The sequence below is a fragment of the Falco naumanni genome, chromosome 8 (genome assembly GCF_017639655.2).
Source record: "Falco naumanni isolate bFalNau1 chromosome 8, bFalNau1.pat, whole genome shotgun sequence".
Classification (NCBI taxonomy): Eukaryota; Metazoa; Chordata; class Aves; order Falconiformes; family Falconidae; genus Falco; species Falco naumanni.
The window spans coordinates 17,901,323-17,927,915 of record NC_054061.1 but is presented as its reverse complement, the minus strand read 5'-3'; the positions used below and the strand labels follow the sequence as shown (position 1 = coordinate 17,927,915).

The following is a 26,593-nucleotide window of genomic DNA, read 5'->3' as shown; positions in this document are numbered from 1 at the left end:
CATAATCAAATTAATGTTAACAGAGTGACCAACATGCTTAGTTATGGACAGTTTTGAAAATGAAGAAGAAAAAAAAAGTTTGTTTCAGAATGACAGTTATCAAGCTTGCTTAAAGCCACTTAAAAATACTAAAATTTTCAGTTAGTACTACAGAATAGGTAACATGCATTTAATGTCAGCAAATATTCAACACCTGCATGACAAAACTGTTTTGTTGGCGTTTTCCCCCAAACATTTCCTACATAACATTGTGCCTAAAATCCAGCTGCTTTCAAAAGCATCAGAATATTTAGCCTGGACTACAGAGCACATGAACACTGAGGAGGTTCTGGAAATCTTCAGGTAAAATACAAAAACCATAGCTATGACCATAAAGGCCATGTAACACCTTCACCAGTATACCAATACACTACAGTCTCAGAAACATTCACAGACTAAAAAACAAACAAACAAAAAACCCACACAAAACTGCACAAACCTGTCAAAATGAAGGAGCCCAAACTGCAAATAGAAGAGCAGCCTTTAAAAAAAGACAACAAAAAACACCAACTGGCCAAAAAAAGCCCCCTATTATTGGTATTTGTTGGCAAGTGTTTTGGGAATGGACAGTCCAGGAGAGTTGAAAGCAAGGGGAGGCATACAAATATATCTTTCTTGATACATAATAGATGCTTCCAGTCACATGTTTTGAAAATCTGCAGGTCACTCAGACAGCTGACATTGCCCCATCCTGCTCCTTGAGCGAGCCGCAGCTGATCGTGGGCAAGAGGATCCAAATTCTAGATTGCACTATGTAAATGTGGTTGTCAGCATGGGACACCTAATAACTGAAGCTCTCAGAGTCCCTAGCCACTTGAAGATACTCTTAATAAATGAGGAGCTCCTGTAGTCTCACAGCCTCTTTAAAAGTTCAATTAATGGATCAATACAGGAAGTTTGATACCCAGCTGGTTCTTCACTGGAAAGCAGCAGCATTATTTTTTTTTTTTTTTTAAATGAATAAAACAATACAGAAGCTGTTTTGGAACAAGATTAACAACATGCTTCTTCTGTTATTTTATATTGTGATAATCTGCACTGTTTAGGTTCATGTTTGCACGGGATTTATCTACATAGAAATGCAGTAAATCACCCATTCAGCTGACATTTAAACTCTCAGATGGTATTAAGAACAAGTATTTTATACAGCTTTAAAATATCAAGACTCTACAGGAAGGTAGTATAAGAAGAGAATGAAATTTAGACTCAAACTGATGACACTTCATGATCTCAAATCATAGCAATGTACAGGGATATACTTGTGCCTATTAAGATTGGAAAAAATATTTATCAAAGGATAAAATTTAATTCAAACCAAGAAAAATGAACAGATAAAGTGTAATTCTGTTGCCTCCATCTTCTCAACTCAACCTAGTTTCATGTCAAAAGCAGGCACTGGCACCTGATTGCAATAGTCAGAAATATTCAGAAGTTAAGAATTAATCTGCCTGCAAAAAATGAAGGTACAAATCCCAGCTGTAGGTATTAAGATATGCTTTTCCCAGCATTGAAGAGCTAAGTGACTAAAAGACACATAATTAATTCTGTAAGACTATTCCCGTGTGTTGCACTGTGGTTGAAAGAAACAATTCTGCACAGGAGACTGGTAGCATTTAGCAGTCCACATCTGCCTTGTTTTTCTTAGTAGCTGGAGATACAAGCAAAACTGGTGCTGATCCAAGTTGCTGCTCCAGTGCAATTGTGCTTTCTCTCAAGTCCTACCCATGGGGAGTACAGCACAACAGTATCTAGAAGCAAGTTTGCAACAGAATGAGAACAGCTCAGAAACAGAACAAGAGATCTACTTTGCTGGAAGCGACACATTTTAGGGGAAAAAAACAACAACACAAAACCAAACAAAACCCCAAAACGCACACCCCCTTCCCCATGCAGACACAAACATCCCCAATAAAACCAAAATCATAAGCCCACCAGACATGTCACCAAATACTCTATGATCACTGACAAGCTGGGGACTGGGAAAAGTTAGGAAAAGCATGAAAAATACCAAAGTAAAATTATCACTAGTAAACTAATCAGATAAAAGCACTTTGGAAAGCTAGTTGTAAGAGCTCAGATGCCACCAACAAAAGGAAATAGAATCTCTAACCTCCCTTCTGCAATATTGCTAATTTTTGTATGATACTGAATGTTAACACTTATTCTGTAAAGTTATGCAGAGCTATCATGCTCCTAATCCCTATTTCTGCCAATTCATCTCACCAACTGTAAAAAAAGCAAAGTCCCCAGGTGCATACATCACCAGATGCAGATGACAGTAATCTAGGTGACATATTTAAAGGTGTTTTTTTTTTTTTTAATAAATTACTTTTAACAGCAATTTCAACTATTATATTTCATTATTTTGGTTTAAAATTATCTAGTTCCAAAAGAAAACCTAATAAAGCAGCACTGCACCTCCCATTTCCAACATTCCCACTAGGAAAGTTTTGCTAATGAAAACACAAGAGGAGGTTTTTTGTTTGTTTTGTTGCGGGGTTTTGCATATTTGATTTTTGACAAAAAGCTGGCTAGCTGGAGATGGTTTTTTGGTTTTTGGGCAGGCAGAGAATGGTGAAGAGATGATTACAAAATTGGGTCATCTCAAACAGCTGGGCTTTTTTCCCATAATTATTTTATTATCTTTCTGTTCAGGAATGTTAGGCTGGTTGGCCTATACATTCTCTCTTCCCCATACCACGTTACAGCTACAGTAATCACTGTTCCAAAGTTTCCCCTGTTCTCAGAAACAAATTCCAACAGCTAAAAGATTACACAGATCTAGCCATCAATAGCGATTTTCATCAGGCAATATGAATTCAATTACGTCTGACTTATCTACACATTTTTTAAGCCATTGTTCCCATCTGGTTTCTCTTTCCTTGTGGTAATTAATTATGTGAAGCTACAAGTCACATGTTTTTGAAGGCTAAAGGAAGAATCAGCCATGACTTCAGCCATGAGCCATTCAGCACTCATGATCTTTGTCTGTTGTCTTTCTCTTTTCCAGTGTATTTTTGGACACTTTTATTACCATCTCTCAAGTTGCTTGTCAGTTGTAATAACTCATTTTGCACCTTGACCTTTCTGCTCTTATCCCAACATGCTTCCACTATTTCATCTGTATTAGTCTCTTACGGTGCTTATCTTCCTGCACAGTCAGGATCACTGCCTGCCATTTCCAGCAGTGACCAGCTTTCTTAATATTACCTTCCCAGATGACTGTACATCAGCTTCCCAAGCCTGCTGAAATATCTTTTTTGAAGCCCATTATTCTCGTACTACTACTGCTCTCCTTTCTTCATGTAGGACTGTGAAGCCAGTCATTTAACAAATGCCTTCACCTAACACTGCCCTCCTCCATCAGTCCATCCTAATATCATGTAGTTCTGAACAAAGAAAAATAATAAAACCTGTTTTTTTAGCAAATTCTTTAACAGTACTTAGTATTATCTATTGTACCATACTGACTGATATAAAGAGTTATGTATTACCCTTAATATGTGTATGGCCAGTAAAAATGCTGAAATTCAATAAAGACAAACCAGAAATGTCAAAATAAAGTACATATTTCAAAGATGGAGAGATTTGCAGATACTGCACTTGAGCAAAATAAAATTTATGGGCTAAACACCAAAACCTGATGTTTAGCAATCTTTCTTGCTTCATAACGAGAAAAAAAATTAACAGCCTCTTCAACTGATGACACAGGACTTCTGTGCTCACTGATCCAAGACCCTCAAGATCTAGCTAGCATGCAACTGAGACTGAAATTTTTACTCCCTTAACTGTATCTGTAGTAATAAATGTAGTACTTGGTGTATGAATATGGTAGAATAGTGTTTGAATATTGCCAATGGCAATCCTTCAGCATAATTTATTTAAACAGATTACGGTCCACACACATCCAGCTCCCCAGCCTCTCTGCATCTCTCATCATGTGATTGCAAACAATAAGGAAAAAGAACGAGATTTTTGGCAGAAGTCACAAGTGGGCTGTAAGACATATTTGGTTTAAGTAATATTCATTTGCTCTCCAGTTCCATTAAAACTATGGACATGGTTGAAGAGATAAGCAGAACTAATGCTGAGCTTTCATCTGAGATTGAAGAGCATAGCCTGTATTTCAATAGTCCTTTTAAATCATGAAAATAGTGGGATTTTTCTTTTCTGTTTATCCACAACTTTGGCAGAAACAAATTAGAGTCTTGCCTTCCCTAGGCAGGCAGAACTAGGGCTATCTATGGTTTTGTACCTATTTTCTTCTTTCTGCTCCAATTTATATTTCTCTTTTGCGGGGTTTGCTTTTGCAAGGATTTCTTGTTCTGTTCTCCACATTTTCTCACTTCAATGACTCTCCTCCTGCACATCCCATTTTATAAGGAAATTCAGGCTGGAAGTTCTAAAGGAAGACATCTACAAAGCCATTCAACTGTATGCAAAAAAAATAGGTGAACAAAAGGTGTATGCAGAAGAAAAACTGCAGTGAGACAAGTTTGTATTTCACATGTCAATTCTTTGGGGAACTTAGTAGAAATTTATCATTTAAGACTTACAAATTATGCTAAATCTACTCCAGTTTTGCACCTCTGGTCTTTTATTCTTCATTAAAAAAATGAGTTTGAGACAAGAGTCAACAAGTCTGACTTGAAAAATATCAGCCAGTTCAAATTAGGTTTAGAAAAACCCTACTGCATTGAATTCAGAGAATAAGAAAGAGTAGTATACATTTTTATAGCTTTTAACAACATATTACCATTTTAAGATGACACACCTTACTCTACTTGTGAATATAACACTAGTGAATCTCAGTGAAACACTCTCATAACACCTTACTCAATAGGAAGAGGAGTGACCCGTGTGCATCAGACACAAGCAATGCAGCCTCCTGCCATATGATTAGCATTATTTTTCTTTTGTGACTTGGACCATTTCTCTTGCTCTCTTCTCCCCCAAAAGAGAAAACCAACAACTACTGTATTTGGCCCATGTATGACAAGGCTAATCATCCACAGCAATTAAAATGCACTTTTCACTCAAGCAAACCTTGATGCCTATCATTAGTCATGACTATTTCCACATTAAATCTCAACTTCCATTTCTAATCTTTTCTGCATTACTGTTGCAGTGTCATTTGAAACATGATATTGCTGTGTGGGTTTGAATTTTTAGTGTAATACATCTGATAGGCATTTATAGAAAAAGATCATTTGAAAGAAAGAAAATCCCATGCAATTCTATTAGGGCAAAGAGCCAACATGCAACATGAAAACACAAAAGACCCCAACCTTTGCTTTTCTAAGCAAATATGTATAGTGATACACTTTAATGTCTGAAAAGTTACAATAAACCTCTCCCTCCTTAATACAAGCCATAATGTTTCCATTTTCTATTTTTACACCCCATAACACTCTCAGATATACTGCATGCTACTGGTCCTCTGCTCAACAAATCAAAGCTACTTTGAGAACAGTCTACTGCTTTAACATTCTGTAACCTATATTTCTTAAACACGGTCAGACAACTATTGCTTGATCACAGGGTGCTCTTGTGAATGAACAGATCTTGGCCTTAGAGCCAACTCCTATCTAATCCCTAGAAAGGATTCAATGAGGGCACTATCAGTCAGGCTGCTAAATCACCCCCAGCTCTGAAACAGTCCTTAAAGTGCTTGAGCATGTCAACAGGTTCAAAGTTATCTGTCCCAAGACACTTCAAAGCCCTATCACTGGAGTACTCTGATGGCTATTACAGCAGTACTACAGCAAATCTGATCTAACAGCTTTTCCCAAAGAGACAGACATACCTCTCCCCTCTTCTTACATGTGCAATGTTGCCTTTGATCCAGACACTGGCTCTCACCTCAGCATTGGGACCTGGCTCACAGGAGAGTTTTGTTTTCCTTATGAGGTTAGTTTTAGGCCAGTCTAGCTCTTAATTCAATAGAGGGGTGTCATGGCATCCAACAGACTTAACAGAAGTGAAAGGTTAGCTTTCAGTATGGATGTTAAACATCTACTGGCACTGAAAAATGGATTAATATTTCCTACATTTCATGGGGATTTCTGCATTCGCACAGAACCCCATCCTAACATAAGTTAATTAGGGAAGTAAGGACCTGATCATCTCTCCTTCCCAATATGCACATATTGCCAAAAACTCAATTAGTTTAAAATAGCAGAAGACATTATTTATTACTAATCAAACGAGTGCCTGGGAAAAGGCAATCAATCAAGTTCTGCACAAGACTGGAGCAAAAGATGTCATTTAGGCATTAGTCAGCTCCCTTCACCAAAGGCTGCACCCAAGCAGAACGTTATGCATTAGATAAACACATGATGCTTTACAAAGCCCAGTAATAAAAAGGCAGCCATTAGCCTTCACTTCTCAAATCAGCTCTTACTGGCTGGTATCTTGTAAAATTTCCTTCTTAATTCATTCTGAAAAACAACACATAATAAGCCTTCCTGACATGTATTTATTGGGTGCTCTTCACAGTACAAGTGCTGTTAAATTGCTTCCCACACACCAAACTTTTCACCTTCAGTATTTTCAAGCTGCAAACCTGAAGGTCCTTTGGCTTTAAAAGCACCAAATCTGTAAGTGTAAGTGTACATAGCAATATAGTCTTATTCTGATATAAGGTAAACTTTGGTAGAAAGAGAATTGCTGCAAACTGGAGTATAGGACACGTATTCTCACAGTATGTTAAGCTTTTTTAAAACAGAAGCATTTGGAAGTAGAGCTTTTAAAAAAATATGATGAATATAAATAATTGCATATAGCACCAAATAAAGAACAAAGTGTGTCAAGAGGTGGACTGGAATGATTTCTTTGGTCTGCATAACTTGCAGCGTTTGCTTCTTACATAATAGGAAAACAACAGCATTTTCATATAGAACACCGCATCCTCCTTTTTGCACTTGCTGGAAAGTGCAGGAATGGCAATGAGCATCCATCGACAAACACAGCTCCATCCTGCCCAGATGTCACATCTGGAACAAGAGTTCTTTCACCTTGCTCGTTCAAGGATTCTATCAGAGATACATCAAACACTAGCAAACAAATAGTTGCCTGTGAAAAGGCAGATCCTCAACACCTTAAGCTACAGCAAAATGTCCTAGTCACTGGTTGGGGTAACGAGGAAGAAGTATACTTCTCCTCTCCTTCATCTCCTGTTAGCATGCTGCAGGAAAGCCAGACAACTGGCACACTTATAATACAATACCTCCCAAGCACTGCAGCTGTCAGGCCAGGAGAAAATCAAGGCCTTTTTATAACATGCAGTGCTGAGAGTAACTTTGCCAGTAACGCTGTCTTCCTAATACCTCCCAGCAGGCGTGGCTACATAAGAAGCAGATAGGCTTTCATTAAAGTCACTGAGGATACTAGGCTGTTTACTAAAGAGTGGCACTTATGACGTTTGATTTTGGATGAGTGAGGACTGTACACTCTAAAAGTTTATTTCCAAGTTTAATGAATTTGATAACGGCATAAGCTTTTTGTTCCTTAATTTCATTATTTGTTCAAATCTTCCTGTTGCAACAGAGCCTAGGAACCTCATGCAGAGACCAAGAGGTCCCCCATTGGACAGATTAAGATAACAAGCCTTTTTGCCCCCTCTTTATTACTACACTGAGCATGTCACTTACCATATGTTGCTTGGATGTTGAAAGGTTTTGTTGCTTGAATCCTCAGCCTGCTCAGAATTATGCCTCTATTCAAGGGTATGACTGACAGGATGCCAGAGATCTCTAAGACCACCACACTGCTCTGTCACAGTCTCAATACACACGTGCAGCACTGCAGACGTGAACCTCCAGTGCAACACTTTGCAATGGCATTATTACCTGGTCAAACCAAAATTTACTTTGATCTGAAAATGGAACACTGCTGGAGCTAATATCAATACCTATGTACACACAATGACAGATCTCAGGGGCGGATCAATGCTACACCACAGTCAGCAAATTTTAGCCCAACATACCTATATACTACTTTGTGAAGCCACTAAGTCTGCTACAAATTTCCTCATAAATAATTCATTCTGCACCTGTAATAGAATTACTTCAACAGTTAAGCCACTTCAGATGCGTGGCCAATACCAAACAGCCTGGCTGTTTGCAGTCTTTTTGTTTTTCTTATTTTTTAAACACATTTTTGAGCTGATTCAAATCTAAATGTGAAGTCTTGCACAAAGGCTTATCAGCAGCATTTGTGACACTCTCTTAAAAACTTTCAATCCATAAACAAATTTCTGAATTACAGTGGAAACAAATATAGCATCATCATCCATGATGGATAAAACCATTACAAGATTTGACACATTTAAAGGAAGGAGAAAGAAACCCAAAACCCGAAAGAGTGCCTTCTTTCACTTCTTGACCTGAGTAAATTACGACAGCTATTTAAAAAAAAAAAAAAAAACAAACAAAAAAGAAGTTGTCAACCTTAATACTATTACTGTCACTATAAAATTTTGTCTCCAAACACAGATTATGCTCAAGTCAAACAAGAAGAAACCATCAGGGAAATTGGCCAAAGTTTTAACTCATTGAAAATCCGGTAGGTGAGAGAAAAGCACTCAAGTGGGAATTCCCATGCAAATCACTTGCAGTCATAACAAAAGAGTTAAAAAATAAAAAAGAAGGAGTTCAAAATATGTAGACATGGTGCTTATTCATGGACTAATATAAAACACAAAATTGTAAAGTAGTTAATTATGAAACTAGAGCTCTAAAAGGACTGCAACTCTGGAATCAGGTGAGAGACAGCACCAACTTCTCCTTCAATGCCAAATCAACCTCCCCCTCTCAAACTACAGCTTGTGTGAAGAAAATTCCCCTTAAGTGAATTGAGTAAGTTTGCTGCAATTTGATCTCATGGCTGTCTAACTGCTCACCTAAAAGTCAGCTGTACTCGTGCCCTGCATGGCTGCAATAAGAACAGTCTAAGATAGGTGGGAAATGGGTATCGCTCAACTTTCACTTCCTTACCCAACATAAGAGAAAGTTTGTTCTTATTGTACAGCAAACAAATTAAAACCAATCAATACTCATTACAGTTAGGCATTGCGTTTTCTCTGCCAAGCACCATGAGACAGGTTTTCCTATAAAGCCTTCTTAGCAAATGAATTCTGGGTAGGGGCACAGCAGCACTAATACAAAGTTATTAAAAAGATGTCTCCAGCAGACAGTTTTCTTGGCTCTCTCACATTCTATTACTGGAAATTGAACAAGAAGCAAGGACAAAAATTAATGAACTAATGAATTTAGAAAGGAAACACACACATAGGTTGATAGGAAGTGTAAGTTACAGAGAAGAGATGAGGCTTTGTGATTTCAAACTCAAGGATGAATAATGAGGAAGTTAAATTATTGTTCATGCTTTACATGGAAGATAGCAACCAAGACAACTTTGTACACAGGACTTGAAACCGAGCAAATTTAAGCCATTCCTTAATTAGGACAAGGTCTTCTCTGTTAAAATGTAGGCATCTAAATTTGTAATTTCCCTAACCCCTTCCAATATCTCAAAACTGAAACATCCATTTCATAATTCTAACAGCATGAACAGATCATACAATTGTAACATTGATAGTGAAAAATCAAAAACATTAATGGTGTGCAAGTTGAAAAACTCTGAGGATATGGCATAGTATTTTCAGTGTGATATGAACTGCAGTGAACAAAGTAGAAAAAGCATAACCGTTTGTGGTTATTCCTCTGAAACCAGGCCCAAATAACAAAAAAAGCTCCTTTCTGAGATTCCATCCCATGCTATTGCTGCTCTTGTCAGAAAAGATGCCAGCTTTAATTCCTACACAGCAATAAGAATGGAGAAGCCTATACTACTGTGCTTCCAAGCACCAAAACCAGTTAATTTAAGCTGAAAAAAAAATGTTTTTACACAAAGGACTTCAGAAGGAAGTGTAAAGATAGCTTACTTTAACCGTTTTACAGTTCACTAGGGCTCCTAAATCACCATGAAACTCTGTTTGCCGGCCTACAGAAACTGCATTCACCTCCTGAACATGGAGCAACAAACTTTCTTCAAGACAATAAAATAAAAACCCTACCTGAAACTGCTTCACAGAACTTTATTTGGCATGGGCAGGTTTGGGTTTTCTTGTGTTGATTTTATTGTTTAAAAAACACATAGGGTGTCATTTGATGGCTATAATGTATTGTTTAATATTAGCATAACATTGGAGCAAGGAAAAGATGCGTGTTAGTAAAGTTGCACCATGGCAACTGCCGGCATAGAGCATTTTCAAGCTTACAGTCCTTCCCCCTCCTTGGTCCCATATGCAGCTTCACCCTTTACTTTCTAATACTGCAATGTCATTACAGCATACTCCAGCATTTAAAGCCCACGTGACTCCTTTCACTTGGGGAGGCTGGTGTACCTATACCAGTTTACATACCGCTCCACTAGAAAGAGGAGCGAAAACTAGAAATATTGCCAGTACGTACATTTCTATCTCTGAGTAATCTGTGTCCTAGTAAGTATTACAGTTGTGCTACATTATGAAATGGAAGGTGTCCATGACAGGAGATGGTCAAATCAACAATTATACCAGTAGCCTGTTAATAGCTTTATTTATCAGTATTAGAAGAAAAAACAGCAAGAATGTTGAGACATTGCTGTGGATAAGTGGAAAACAAGTCCCTTGCAACACAGCTTGCAGAGAGAAAGGCTTAGCAAGCGCCAGCCACAAGATTTCCAGTCATTATTTTCCTCATAAATTAAATAAGAGAGGAACCTGTGCATAATCTTGGTTTTTTTTGTTTTTTTTTGTTTTTTTTTAAAAAGTTTTTCATGAAAGACATAAGCTGCTCATACCATTTTCTCTCTTTCCCAGTAAGCTCTAAATGAAGGGTAATGTCCCTTGTTGTAAGAGGCAGTCAGGAGCAGCCAGAGCCTCTCGTGTCTCACTTCTGTGAGACCTGCTGACCCAGCCCTGCTGCAAGACATAAGATTTTTTCAGGCTTTTCTTAGGCTGGAAAATGTTCCTGGCTACTGCACAGCTTTTATATCCTCTTCTCCAGTAGTGTGATGCCAGAAGGTATGTCCTCTATACAACCCTTTATGGCTTAGGGACAGGAGGGCAAAGAGAGAGCCAAAGAGAGAGCTGGGTGCGTAGCACATTCACTTGTCAAAATGAACTCCACAACTATTACCAAATCAGCATTTATTTCATTATAGCTCCTCCTTTAATACCTTAAGGCAGTAGCAAATACTTTGCTGAGTCCTTGCAAACACATCAGTGTTTTTAGCTCCCAGTTCCAGAGCAGCTTCAGCCCCAGCTCAGGTTACATAGACAAGGCTACATTTTGGTATCTGTGTTGTTGAAGCTACAGTATTAAAACCAGCTTGTTTTTCAAAACTTATTTAGCTACTTGGGTAAGTCAATGGGAATTGTTCCAAGAAGTTTAAGGCTGCTAACAAAAGCCAATATTTGCAAAGGAGGAAGCATTTTCATTTACTGGACTCAATATTGTTGCAATAGTGGAATTCAATTTAGCTTATTTCTTTGCATTTACAGTACTGTATTTATGCCAAACACTGAAATAAAAGGGTTTTTACTGTAAGCTGACTTATGAGAAGATGTTTTAGCGCTACATGCAGTTTTCCAATTTTGGAGCCACAGTCCATATAATTTTTTTAGTTCTTTATACTTCTGGTATCATGTTCAGAATTCAGAGCCCAGGATCTGAGGACTGGGACAGTTGCTTCCCTTTGTCCTTTCATAAAACAGCTTGCAAGAAAACGGGGATGTTTGCTTCTTGATTTGCACAACACAAGGCATTCCTACAGCAGCATTAGCAAGCCCAATTACTAAGATGGAATGGATCAGCTTGCAATTGCCATTTGTGTACAGTGCTAGTAGTTTAGTTTGGTTTTTATTTATCTGACTACTAACTACTCACTGCTTTACATATGCACTAATACTGTGTACAGGTATTTGTTGAATATTATCAACATTTGTCATAAAAAGCATGCTAGTGCAATATATGTTTAACTTGCTCAGAAATATCTTTTTATAAGGTAAGATGGGAGGTGAAAACATGGACTATATTATAGCACTACTGCAGCCTTATAAAGGGATATCAATGGGATTAGACAGCTGGGCATGAGCCAGCAGTGTGCCCGGGTGGCCAAGGAGGCCAGCAGCACCCTGGCTCGTAGCCGGGACAGCGTGGCCAGCAGGGCCAGGGCAGTGCCCGACCCCTGTGCTCGGCACTGGTGAGGCCGCCCCTCCAACCCTGGGTTCGGGTTTGGGCCCCTCACGGCCAGAGGGACATGGAGGGGCTGGAGCGTGTCCAGAGCCGGGCACGGGGCTGGGGAAGGGGCTGGGGCACAAGTGCTGGGAGGGGCAGCGGGGGGAACTGGGGGGGTTTAGTCTGGAGAAGGCTCCGGGGGGACCTTATCGCTCCCCACAGCTGCCTGACAGGGGCTGTAGGCAGGGGGGGTCGGTCTCTTCTCCAGGGAACAAGTGACAGGACAAGAGGAAACGGCCTCAAGTTGCACCAGGGGAGGTTTAGGTTGGAGATTAGGAAAAATTTCTTCACAGAAAGGGTGGTCAGACATTGGACCAGGCTGCCCAGGGAAGTAGTGGAATCACCATCCCTGGAGGTCTTTAAAATAGATGTGGCACTTAGGGACATGGTTTAGTGCTGGGCTTGGCAGTGCTGGGTTAATGGTTGGACCTGATGATCTTAAAGGTCTTTTCCAACATAAATGATTCTACGATTCTAAGGTTATTATGCAAATACTTACAGAAATACTTCCCAGAGAAGCTGTGGATGCCCCATCCCTAGAAGTATTCAAGGCCAGGTTGGTTGGGGCAGGGGTTTGGTACTAAATGATCTAAATGATCTTTAAGGTCCCTTCCAACTCAAACCATTCCATGATTCTATGAAATAAAATCATTGATAGGAAGATTTAATCAGAACAATATCACACAACCTCCTTCAACATTTCTCAAGGGACTTCCAAGTCACATGCTGGGGGGTGTCTCTCATTTTGTCAGTTAACTGATAAAGAGTAGAATGGAGCTAAATTATAGCTCCACAACTGGAGAAGAAAGAGGGGTGTAATACATGGAAAAGGCACAGTTAAGTACTTCAACATACCAGAAAGAAACATTTAAGTCTGCAGCAAAACAAGATACTGTGTACATAAGAAAGCAGCAATAAGTGGCAGGCAATCAAAGATCTTTCTGGCCACCTCACACAGCTTAATGTTATCATGGCTAGAAGGCAAAGAATAGATATTTGACGAAACTCTTCATCTCTGCCAGATATGGCCATTGAAAGCAGCATTGGTCAAGTTCATGAACAAGGACAAAGAAATTGAATACTTAAATATTTTTTGATCAATAGGAACATTTTCTGTGTGCTGTTCTGCAGATTTCCTCTGTGTCCATGAACTGAGTATCTCCTGCTTTAATCTAGAAGGCAACAATAAGGGCTGCAAATCTAAAGTTCATTTTATACTACTGCTAGGAGAAACCCACGCCAAACGATTCCACATATTTCTTAAAAAGTAAAGGGGGTTTATGGTAGTTTGTTCTTTATTAAAATAAGCACTAATAGGCCTTGTAGCCACACTATAGTATTTAGAGTGTTCTTTGAAGTGTATCAGAATTTTTTTTCTTTTCAAACTAGACAATGGCTTTGTTAAAACAACAAAACCCCTACACATATAAGTTAAAGGATGTCTTGCCCAACATGAATGCTGCTCACTGCATCCTCTTCTGCAGCTTCTGACCGGGCTTCTGAGACTATTTTTAGATAGTCTGGAACATTTAAACTAATCCAAATGCTCATGAGTTTACTACAAGTAATCCACTTGAGTTTTAGCTTTTTAAAGGGCAATTCACCAGTTTATTTCATCTTAGGAAATACTTTACTTCAGACAGCAGCATGGAACAACTCTAGAAAATATATTAGTTTTTGAAACACGATGCTGATTTTTATTTTATTTAGTGAAAGCATTCACCAGATTCCTCATCTGGCATTAAGTGCACAAATTATTTTCACATTACCATGAAAACATGTGTGGTTGGTTGGTTTTTTTTTAATCTACTTTAGATATCTCTATAAGGAGAGGTCAGAAATTTGAGTCGAACAGCAACTTGAAAGAACCAGAATCATATTCACAACAATCTAGAAATTCCTCTGAAATATCTTATTCCTTCTCTTCCTAAGATATGTAAGAAACACTGTAGTTTAGACACACGACATTATTTTCCTAAAGGGAAATCAGTTTTTCAAAAATTTCCTGACATCTATCCCTTAAGACGTATAACAGTGGACAAAGGATATTAAAATACTTTCAAGGGATGAAGACTTCGAGAAATTACAAATTTCTTTTCAAATGTAAACCCAAGGTTCTTGTGTTTGGGAAATATATACACTTATCAAATATATTATCCTTTTCCTGGCATAGCGTTTACAAAACCTCACACCCAGATCTAGCAAGTTAATTTTGCCAAGGGTAGCGTTTCTTTTCTAGCAGGACATCAAGTGCCAAAATAATTAGGTCAGATCTTGAAGTGCTGCAGAGTTGTACCGCTTCACATGTCCTGGATATCAGACCACCATTTTAAGCCCCTTGCTTAACAGATCGGTGCTGCAATATTCATGTTGCTCTCAAACAGGAGAAAAATGCACTTCCAGCAAGCATCTACATGTCTATGTATCCATAATATCAAGTGTTTATTGCTGAAAGAGACTTTGTAATGCGGTATCGCCCAACTTTAAGTGCACAAAGTGTCACAAAGCACACCACCAGAAAACACATAACCCAAAAATAAGTAGGTCTCGAACAGGTTTTAAGAGCTAGTCTTCATTATGGTTACTCTCTGTGGCATAGAAAAATACTAACCGTTAGGTTATTCTCAGATAAATTGTTTTTATGAGGACATCGATAGCCTTCAGCTATCTAGAGGCTGATTTTAGCTGAAGGTGATAGATACTGTGAGAATGCTAGAAACGCCAGGCTTTGCCACTACGCCTGTTTCTACAGCTACTGACCAGTCATTTTACAAAATTCTCATGGCTACTTATTATTTATGTAAAACACTGCAAGTACACAGAGCATTTTTCTCAAAAAACAGATCAAACACACAGGAAAGACATGGCATGTCAAATTCATTGGTGGACTAATTCCTCTGAAGGTAAGAAGCGCACTCACAGGATGAGTTGTTAGCCAAGTCACAGACAGAAAAAGAAGAAAAAAACTCCCTCTCACATAGCGGTCCTGAGCAGTAAAGCTCACTATAGATTCTTAGACAAGTTGGTCAAAATCTTTATCCCCAAAACTGATTATAATTCTAGTGATATCAGGGTTGTGGCTTACTGTAGTCACTATGGATCATACTTCTGCCCCTTGTACTGAGTCATTAAGAGCAAAGCAAGTATTTCTGCATAAAGCAAAAAAGATGGCCTTTCGTAAAATTTTCTTCTGTGTCTGATTCCTTGTAAAGGGATTTACCCCTCAACTTTTAAAATTCAATAGGATTTAGAGAGCCAAAGTCAAAATAAACAAATCCTGAAATGAATGTTTTTCTCAAATAATCTTTTCAGCTTTATGCCTGACAAGTCACTTTTGGTATATCAAATATAAACAAAAAAAAAAACCAAAAACCCCAGAGACACAACTCCAGAAACCACAAAAAGAACTTGTGCTTAAGATTTTGTTCTATAGAAGCTGATCCAGAGTCTCATCCTTGAAAGTGAAGATTACCATGAAACACAGGTTGTTTCTTCCATTACCTGAGGTTATCTAACCTGCTGAAGATGTGCTATGGAAAATCCAAAACAAACCATAACAGAAGACAACAGGTTCATTCTGCCCACCTTGTATATATCACACTCAATTTTTATACCTACAGAATACCTACTTTTGTCACACACTGAGTGCATAGCAAAGCTGGGTAAGTCTGAAGATGGAATAAAACAATTAAGCTCCTACAAAAGCATTTAAAAATGCTAAATTAGGCTCTGTAAGAATGGCAGCACTCTGTCTCTGAAAAAAAAGAGGGATGGACAGAAGCTTCAAGATGGCTTCAGCTCTCCACGCCCCATCCTTGCTAGGCAGAATTACTTCCTGCAGATGTACATTATCACACCCACGTCACCTGTTATGGTCTGATTTGCTGTACTCCATCAGAAGCAGTTATTGGTTTAAATATTTCCTTGCTTGTGCTATTAGCTGCATAATAGGCAACAATATTTAATAAGCATTTAAGGCTTGAATTCCCCCTTCCCCCAACTTCCTGAACAATCCCAGAGACTGTTAAAAGTATTCGTAGCTCTGTGCCCCCTTGTTTATTTGCATACTATAGCTTGTCAGATAAGTTTGTCTAATATTGTCATTTCTTCCTCTTATAAAGACAAATGCACAGCTTGTTTATCACAGCTGCCTTCACAAGACAGCCCGTGGTCTTGATGATTTACCTCTCCATGAAATACTGCAAATATATTCAGTTTGTAATGGTGATTTTGCAGAGTAATGTTCACATTCCAAATGTTTCTTCTGTTTTCGTGTATTTATGAGAAGACAGAAATCTCACAAAAAGCAGAATTATTTCCAAGATGAACATAAGGCACAGCATGAGGTATTTCCCTATAAATTCAAATGCCAGCCCTCGATACAAACAGCACTCCTTTAAGTTTCTGGAGTGATTCGCATCACTACAACTGCATGAGTGAGAACTTTTGAGAACTGTAAGGACCCTAGTTATCACAGCTCACCATGCTGCCAATAACAATCACTGCAGCATCCTGAGTTACCACGTCTGCAGTATGGATTACATTTATACAATGCTTTCATTCATTGAATCTCAAATTGCTTCTCATGAAACAAGTGATAAAATTCTTTTCAGAGCATCAACATAAACACACAATTCAACAACTGGGGAGCTTGCAAATATTTTCAGACCCAAGTCAAAAACCTGTGACATTTATGACTTTCCCTAAAATACATAACCTGAAGATCTGCTACTCCTTGTACACATAGAATGCAACAGGTATGGGATTAAAAAATCAACACACACACCCCAAAACCCACAAATCATCACAGCAAAAAAACCCCAAACCTTTAAGTAGGAAATAGAGAAGTCTATCTTACTTTTTATGCTTTTGAAAGCTTCAAGCTAACTTTTTTATGCTTGGAAATGTGGTTTTCATTTTTGTTGGCCTCCTCTTAGACTGAATCTTATTCAATTTCTGTCAACAGACAGCTGCAGTTTTACTACTTCAAGGGGGTGTGACAAAAGCCATATTTTATAGTATTAGGCTAAGTACTTTGATGTAGAACATGTCATGATCATTTCTTTAAACTAACATGTTTACCTCTACCAATATATAAACGATAAATATCTCTCACACTTTGTATTCCCAGTTCATTCCAGGAACCCACGCAAACATTGGAATGTTGGTGTACTATCAGAGGCTTATCCTGCTTAGAGTCATCACTAGCTTTATTGTGCAGTAGTAATAATGCTTTATCATGGGTAACCATGGGGAGTTGTGAATTTAAAAGTCTAAACCAGATTATTCCACTCTAAGAATGGCTATGTATGATTTCATTATTCTTTGGAAGACAGATGATCTATTGTGTTTATCATTTACTCTAAAGCAGACACTCAAACTGCAAAGTAACAGCAACACGTTTGTGAGTACTTATGTTAAAGCGTGCATATTTCACTGGAATACTGCCCCACACCATCATCTTCCATTATCATCTTCCCAACTGAATGTACAAAAACACTTTAAGAGAATGATATTTCCAGGTGCTTATTAATTTCACTTGTAGCCAACACACACTTTAATTTAGACTGGATAATGTATGCAATACTGTTGTGAATTATTGCCTTAATCAAAACATTATGCAACACATTCACCTGAAGCATACAACATTTTGGCAATAAAACCCATAGACAAGACAATATACAAAAAATATATGACATTTATACCAAAACTATGAGGGTGTAGACCAAAAAAACCCCAGAACATGTCACCTTCAACAGCAGATTATATGGAAATACAGCCAATTCAAAGACATGTTTTAAACCATATTTGTTTGATGAAGACTGACACGGTTATTGCAGGGTCTGAAAACATCACAGAACAATTTCAGGCAAGTCAAGTATTCCGTTACTTACATTGCTTTCAGGTGAGTTTCTATGCAAGTAAAACTGGATCCACAGAGACGAATAAGTTTCTTGATCCTTACCTTGAAATCCACTCCTGCTAGTGACCCTGCATCCAGTGACAGAGTAAATATTTTAAAAGTGTGATAGTCAGAAGCCCACAAAGAAGAGGAAAATGGCGCAGCCCTGTTAGCAGGGAAGCTGCAAGAGGGACAGAGAAAGGCAGAGCAGTCCCACAGTTAGTGCCTCAATCACAGGTGTTCCAGATCACCACTGCTATATAATCACCTCTATAAACTGGAGCAGCTTGAGCAGAACAGCTCCACCCAAACCCCTGAAACATGGTCACCCCTACCTGGCTAATTCCTAATTCACTTTGGCTGGTGAGGGGGGTTAAAATTCCTGGGATTCTTGAACTAGACTTGAACTAGGGCACCAAGAATCTTTCTTTGGAGTTCACATGATTTTCCTCACACTTAGCAACAGCTTTGACGCATCTATTCATAGCTAGAACATGAAGGAAGCAGACAAGAGTTTAAGAGCGCCTTTATCATCCACTTTTCTATGTAGATTTAGTCTTTGTTTCCTTGCTTCACAGGCTGAGTTAAGAAAGTAGTTTCAGTATATGATGGTTGCTGTTCCACCGAGTAAAACACACTGCACTTCTTTCATGATGGATGTATGTGTTCATTACGTCTTCCATTACCCAGTTTAAACATGACTCTAGCTGAAATAATGCAGAACCAAACATCTGCTTTTCCAGGTACAAAGATTTTAAAATGGCAAAACACCATTGTATCATTAAAAATAAAGAAAGCATTAGAAAAATGCCATGCCATTTTTGCACATCTGAGACACACTTACCTAAAAGTTGAAGGTGCCACTCAATCTCAAAGCCAGGCAAGTTAAACACTTGTTCTTTACTAGATTTTTAAATGTTTAGGGACAATTCTCAGATTGAAATAGATTAAAATGGTATTAATTTTGCTAGATGCAATTATGTAAATTATATAACAAGGTTTTATTTTTACACTCTCAAAACTCTATTTTGGCTTTACAAGATGAGCACCTCATCAAGCCTGCAGTAGCAATTTCTCTCTCACTCTGTAATGTAAGGCTACTGTACCACGTCTGCCATTTACAAAAGAAAGCATTCAATCACTCTGATTTTAAACCTCAGACTACTTTACTTCTAGTTATCGGCATTAAATGTACTCCTCTCACGTGCCCTGCAAGCCAAATGTTGTGAAACACTCATTACAAAGAATGACATTAGAAGTTAAAGTCAGCTGAGAAGTGAAAGTCAAATTATATATGCATGCTACTGGTTTTTAGTAAAGCTGTGCAAATGTGGAACAAGTTGGCCATGAATATTCATTCCAATTACATCACAAGCTTAAATGCTGCTATAGTTAAAATTTCCCCATGCCTGCTTTCCATTACATTACCATCTTTGAGCCCTACTAATCATATCAAAACAACAAAACCAAAGGTTTAAGAACAGGAATCCCACAAATACCATCATAAAGAATAGTCGACAGAATTTCATTTGCTACCCTAACAATGGGATTCCTGCTTAGGAAACAAGTTAGCTTTACCAGGCACCCAGCATGGAGTAGAAACACCACTGCTTGTTTTGTTGTTAGCACCAAGGTGTTCAACATTGAACACACTCTACAGACCAGGAGTAATTAATAAAGAAACTTGCAGAATATAGCCCAAACCAAACAGAGTAGACTAGCAGCTCAAGACTAGTTTCTGAGCACAGAAGAGATGTACAAGTGTTACCTTATTGTTACCCTTTAGTACTGTGTTATTGGAGATAAAACTACATCTTAAAATTGCACTTCATGTGTTAATTAAAGCTATTTTTACAATTATTTAATACATGCTAGTACCCAGTTATGTCAAGCCATCTTCAGAAGTTATCTGTTTACACTTACAACCATTCATTAGGTGGACATTATTATGGTCCATTAGGTCAAAATATACTGTGGCATGTTCATTTTACACCATTTTAAATGACAAAACCTACATGTAGAATTAGCATATCAATACAGCTACAGCATGGGTCAGAATTCTTTCTTTAGCCCACCAATTATGAGAAGAAAAAAAAAAAAAGGGCGTGGGGAGAAAGAGAGAAAAAAACACCAAACCCAACCCAAAAAAGCCCCTACACACAATAGGATGCCAAATTTTCCTAAGTTGTTCCAGTGCTATAGAATCCAACATGATTACTTTATTGATTTTATTTTTTTTTATTAGAGAATCTGCAGGTTAATCCATCAGTTATGCAAAAAAATATATACTTATTATTATATCTCGCTTCTGATGAAAGACAGAAGTAAAATGTGTGTACATACATGGCTCAAGCGGTACATACTTTGTGGAAAAAAAGATTTATTTGTAGTTCATTTTTCATAGACATAAAACATGTGTAACATGCCAAACAGGTATATTTTGCTTTGTGGGTCAAAGATTCATCAGTATGGAGAAAATATAACTAGATATGCTGGGTTTTTAAAAAGCAAAACAAGAACCACAGACACACCATGCAAGAGTTCCTACCAGCCACGTAGTAAAATTGGAGAGCTTCACTGGGGAGAGTTTTGGATCAGGTTCTGAACTGTGAGGCTTCAGCAGTTGCGGACTTCTCTCTAAAGATGCACAGTGAAGACTCTTACTCTGCCCATTATAGTGGCATTCCTTTTCTAACTGGGGCTTTACACCAGCATCTTCTGTACAGAAACCCTCACTTTTCAGGACCACCTGGAAAACGTGGATAAGCTCTAATCCCACTCTAACAGCATATTATTAACCTGGCTTCTGTAACCGGTTTCCTTATTAAAAGGACATTTAAAACACTCAGAAAAGTTCTGTAAAGAAAGAACAGACACAAAGAGCTTTTAGAAGAGCCCTCTGAATCAGAGCTTCTCTAAATTTGAAGGAATAGCCAGAACTCAAGGGCTGAAAGTAAGCTATGCAGCAGCAGGAGAATCCAAGTACATTTTTGTATTCCATACAGGTGCAGTAACCACAGCATCACTTGAACAAATGTAAAACCTTCCTGGGTCTTTAGGACATCTAGTAACATCTACTCTACCCTTGCTTTTTCAGACGCTGGAGACATGAAGACAAACCTAATGCAGTGCCAGTATGCTCTGAAGGAACAAGATTAACTTTCACTAAGAGGAGACAGAGCCTGTGTATTACTAAAAGGGACCATGCATTTTCCTTACCATCTCACAAGACTAACTAATTTGGATTGACAAAGCAGCAGCAAAACAGACCACACTTCTGTAAAACAGAATACTTTCATGCAGAGGGAGGCTGTGGGGAGAGCAAGATGTTTTAAGACTTTATCGCTGCAGTGGAACAGACAATTAGGCAATTAAAACTAAGAAAATGGACAAATTACCAGTTGCAGATGAACTGCACTGCAGAACAGAGATGGGAGAAACAAGAAAACAGAAATGAGAGCCTTTGGCAAGCATTTTAATAGCATGACTAAAAGAGGGGCAGCTTGGGAACAAAGGTGAAAGGATAGTTAATTTGCAGAATCTTATCAGCTTTTGCAAAGGAACATATTTGAAATAGCTAGTGCCAGAAATAATCTTTGTATTCTTGCATTGAAAATTATAACACATTAATAGAAATCCAAGAGGTCTCATGCCAGCTTCATTTTTGGTCACTCAGCAAGGTCCTCCTGTACTAGGTTTTTAATTACATTAGCAATATCTTCACACTCACAGAGAGACTTGTAGTTTAATCATTCTGCTCAATAGGAAACCCCCAACAAACTCATTCTTACCATCCCTACTTGCTCCCAGGGTGTGGAGAATGAACTACTATTTCACACACCACAGTAGAGGTTATGTGAAAGCACACCCAAACCTCGCACAAAACATTTCTACCACCACCACCACCATTTTGAGGCAACTTTGGTAAAAGTGCTGCTGCTCACACACTGTCCATCGCCACGGTAACCCACTTCTAAAAGCCTTTTCTGGACTCTTCCCTGCAAGTGCTAGACCTCCATCCAAGCCAAGAAGCAGAATAAGGGAGTTACTCTTCTTCCACCAGCTGCAAACTTCATATGCTTCAACTAGGCATATTTTCTTTAACACATGCATCTTACTACACAAAGCTCTTGGTGGAAGAGGCCTTCTTTTGCACAGCAGCAGACACCTCTGCCACTAAATTTTTCCAAATAAGAGCACAGTGAGAAGGAAGCTAGCAAAATTTGCTAGTCCAGCTCTGCAGAGATACCAGCTATGAACTTCTTGGCTCACAACCTCATAGATTTGCTGCAGCTCAGATTTAAATCAGGACACACCAACCTGGCTGGTGACCATTCGGGGTTAGCAGGTGTGCCTATTCCCTCACTGCAGACTGCAGTGAGAGGCTGTTGTCTCATCACACCCTGTTGCAAAACAATTTTATAGCTGCAGCTCAGACAGCATCATTTTATTACTGTAAATAATCAAGGGGACAGAAAAATGCTATTATTAAGACAAGTAGAAGCCATAGAGCACAGCTAAGGACTACATCTCACTGAACTGTGGAATATCTGCCACCACAATAACACTCAAAGATAGGAGCATAAGAAAACAAAGGATCTTGTGCCTCACATTTTATTTTTACTTTAAACACTTTTTACAAGGAAAATAAAGAATATTAATAAGTACGGAGGAAAATAGGCAGGATTGGGATGAAGAACACAGGATTTTGCTTGAACATTCAAGAGCACGTATATGGTGTAAGTTTAAAACCCTACAATAACAGCAACATACAACAGTTTCTATTTCTTGGCTTAACATACAACACTTTTACTAGAAGAAATACTAAACAATCAGCTCTGGGATAAATATACAAACCTCAACACTTTAAAAAAATAAATTCAAGACTCCTGAGCAAGATTTCTAATGTTTTTCTTTCTAGTTATGAGTTTCATAGGTAATGATATGGAAACATTTATTTTAATTACAGCAGGTCTTTGATATCTATGCAACAAACTCATTCATACAGTTTATTCCTTCCTCAGTCTGGTTCTTCCAGTTCAAAATACAAGCAGCTGACTAGGAGAAAAAAAAAGTTTAACAGACTTTTAAATGCTTTGAATCCTAGGAAGCCACTCTTATCTAATTCAAGCAGCTTGAAATGAGACATTGCCACAGGAAAGATGTGGGTAAAACTGTAAAATACTATTGTATTGGCCGCAAAGACAATGATGGCACAACAGCAGCATCTTTCAGAAGAAAGGGTGGGGATGGGAAGCAGGCCTTGGACCATTTATACTCCCATTTCTAGCTCTCCATATGTGTTATTCTACTGTCAGACTCAAACATTGATGTATCCCTTTGCCAAAGCAAGGCAAGCAGTAGAGGCACAAGGGCTACTTGAAAACTCCACAATAGATGAACTGCTCTAGATGAGCACATGGGGAAACACTACAAGACCACAGGTTTCCGCTTGCCTTAAGGGGAGCTCAAGCAAACAGCACAAAGTTTATTGTCAATGACTTGTGACTACAGCAGTCTACACCCTACATTCTATTATCTTCTGAAAAAAGCACAAATAAATTACACCAAATACACCATACATACATGCCATAGTAGATGAGGTCTTGCAGATAGCATCCTACCACTACTTTCTTTTCCCTACCATTTGTGAAAGTAATTTCTTTTGCTATATTTTCTTCTGTGATTTTCTCTTTTGTTTTTAATATTAAAAAGACATCTTGGCATTAATCATGAATTATAACCAACATCAGACAGCTTTTTCCTGTGACAGACTTTTACAAGTTTTTAATCTTTCCTCTGCTGGTGTTTGACAGCCTATGGATGATGGGGGCAGGGGCAAGTGGAAGAAGAATAATTAAATACAAAAAGATGCAATTTAAAACCAGTTTTTACTTTAAAGACAACCAACTTTTCCAGCATTCCTTATGTGAAACAGATATTTTCTTGTGTAGATTTCTTTTGAAAACCAGTAAGGTTAATACGAGAATGCTGTCTTAGAACTGTATTTCTTTTCCAGAGAGACAGATTGAATATATTTCCCTAGTTTCTACAAAAGGAAGCTGCACGCTGCACTTAACAGTTCTTGGCACTTTCACATTTGCTATTTTAAAAGTCACCTCAGCCTGCTTCAGTTTATCCTAGGAAACAACTTAAACATTAAAATTCATGCAGGAGCACATGTGCTGCAGGCAGCCAACACAGCCACAGAACTACAAGGATTATAACTTACCTGAAAAAGAAATGCTTCATTTTTGCTCCTTGATTATGAACACATTAAAAAAAGCTACAGACTTTATATTTAAAAAACCCACATCATGGCACAGACTCTTCAGCCTTATATGAATCTCTCTACTAATAATTTAATCCGGACTGTATTATCAATTCCAAACAAAAGTAACAAAAAATAAATCACATCCCCTCCAACCACACACACACACACCCCCCTGCAGAAGTTTGACCCTCACCTAAACATTGTCCACATTTCAACAGGCAAGCAGCAGTCAAGCATAACATTGCTTATTATTGTCAGGAGTTCCCAAACAGATCACCAGTACTCATTTAACCAGCTGCCATAGGTGGTGCTGAAAAGTATCATCACAAAAGGAACAACCAACAAAAACTTACCTCGGTGCACCACTACAGGAACTACTAAACTTCCAAAGAAGAAGAGAGGATTTGTTTTTTTAATTGTTTGATTTTAGTGAAGCGGACAGCATAAATAATTTTGGTCCTGTTCCACCTGCCACATAGTAAGGCACACAGGGTGTGTAGGTGACAAGCAAAACTTAAATAAACAAAAGGTACTCAAAGGTATACTTAGATTATGAGCCAAGGTAAACGCATGCTTCAAACAAGCAGAAACACTGAAGTAGAAAATGACACAGAGAAGTACCAGTTACTGACAGCTATGAAGTCTTCAATTTTTGAAGCTGCACATGAGCTTTCAGAAGCACATTTCTGAACACATTGAAATAGCCCGCTACAGTTGTGGGCTATGTCAGATTGACATATACAGGTTACAAACTACACAAGTTAGAAACAATTACATAAGGCTTCACAGCATAGCTCCAATGTTCGCTGCACACAGCAACTTCTTTCAGAGCAGTCAGTTCCCAGAATTAAACCAGAACGCCACTGAAGAGACAATAATAAACTCTATCACAAACCTCCTTAAAGGCTACAAAACTCCCCACACCAAGCTAACAGCAGAGAAAAATGATACGAACTAAAATGTTTTCTCTTACCTTTGCTGAGAGTGCCTGTGATGAGATTAAAAATAGTCTGGGCAAATTTGACAATCCCATGCTTGCATCTCTTTGAACAACCGCTCATGGTTCAAAAGGGTAGAAATGCTCTTCTCTCTTATAAAGTCCAGGAATAACAAAAAAATAAAAAAGCAAGTCCTTTACAAAGTTGAGACGACAGTTTGTGCAATGCACATAACTCTGCTCTCATGCACTAAAGCACCAGCCTCTGCACGGAGATTTGCCTCTCCGAAGCTACTAGGAAAGATTGCAGTGGAGAAATTTGCATCCCCTTTTTGTTAAAGGTATAGCTCTCCCCTTCAGCCTCTCCACTGTGATTGCACATGCATGCCGCGGTGCCCTGATGGAAGTTGCTAAGCACAGGCAACACCTCAGCCAGGCAGGGAAGGAGGAGGGATTTGCTTCACCAGGCTTTGCAGCCTGCCATGCCGGGCACTGGTAATGCAGCAATCAATGCTGGAGTCACAGGGTGGTGACTGCTGCAAGAAAAAGAAGCTGCTGTTTGAAGACCCTTTTCTTGGTTCTCTTTTCCAGCTGATTTCAATGAAGCTGCCAATTTTACTCCCATCGGGCCCAAAGGAACCAGAAAATTCTACCGACACTGTACTTGCACTTTACACATAGAAAGCTGCAGGGGATTCCTCTGCAAAACCTGCCAGAAGTAGAAAAGCAAAGCTGCGCTCAGAAAAAGTCCCTTTTAATATTACCAGCTTAGATGCTGCTCAGCTGGGTATTTGCTCAACACTCAGGGATGTGTCAGTCAGGCTCCTAGAGCCTGCGGGGCTTATGCTCACACCTCTGTGCAGCACAGCACTGTTTAATACCTTTACTTTTTACACACTACCTCATGTTGTGCTTGTCCGATGCGCACAAGGCTCCCTCTTACCATGTACCGTGAGTTTATCCCCTAGCAACAGCCACAGCTCTGGCTTCTTCACTTCAGTCAATTATTTCTGCGTGCCTGGAATACTTTTAATAAAAAGACTTGATCTGTCCAGCAGCAAAGTAGAAGTTGCCTCAGAGCTTCAACCCCACCTGAGCACTGAGTCAGGCATCTTCAGGCTTTCATTCATAATGAAGACCTCTCAGATGTTTTTAAA

The 26,593-nt window shown here is 38.6% G+C and overlaps 1 protein-coding gene across 1 annotated transcript in view; it reads right to left on the bottom strand.

Annotated features, from left to right (window-relative positions):
- KCNIP1 (potassium voltage-gated channel interacting protein 1) overlaps positions 1 to 25,862 on the bottom strand; it is a 435,639-nt gene extending 409,777 nt beyond the window's left edge. The window contains exon 1 of the mRNA XM_040604354.1: positions 25,473 to 25,862. Coding sequence (XP_040460288.1) covers positions 25,473 to 25,560 — 88 coding nt within the window. The 5' untranslated portion in view covers positions 25,561 to 25,862. The remainder of the gene's footprint in view (positions 1 to 25,472) is intronic.
- Positions 25,863 to 26,593: the final 731 nt, after the last annotated feature.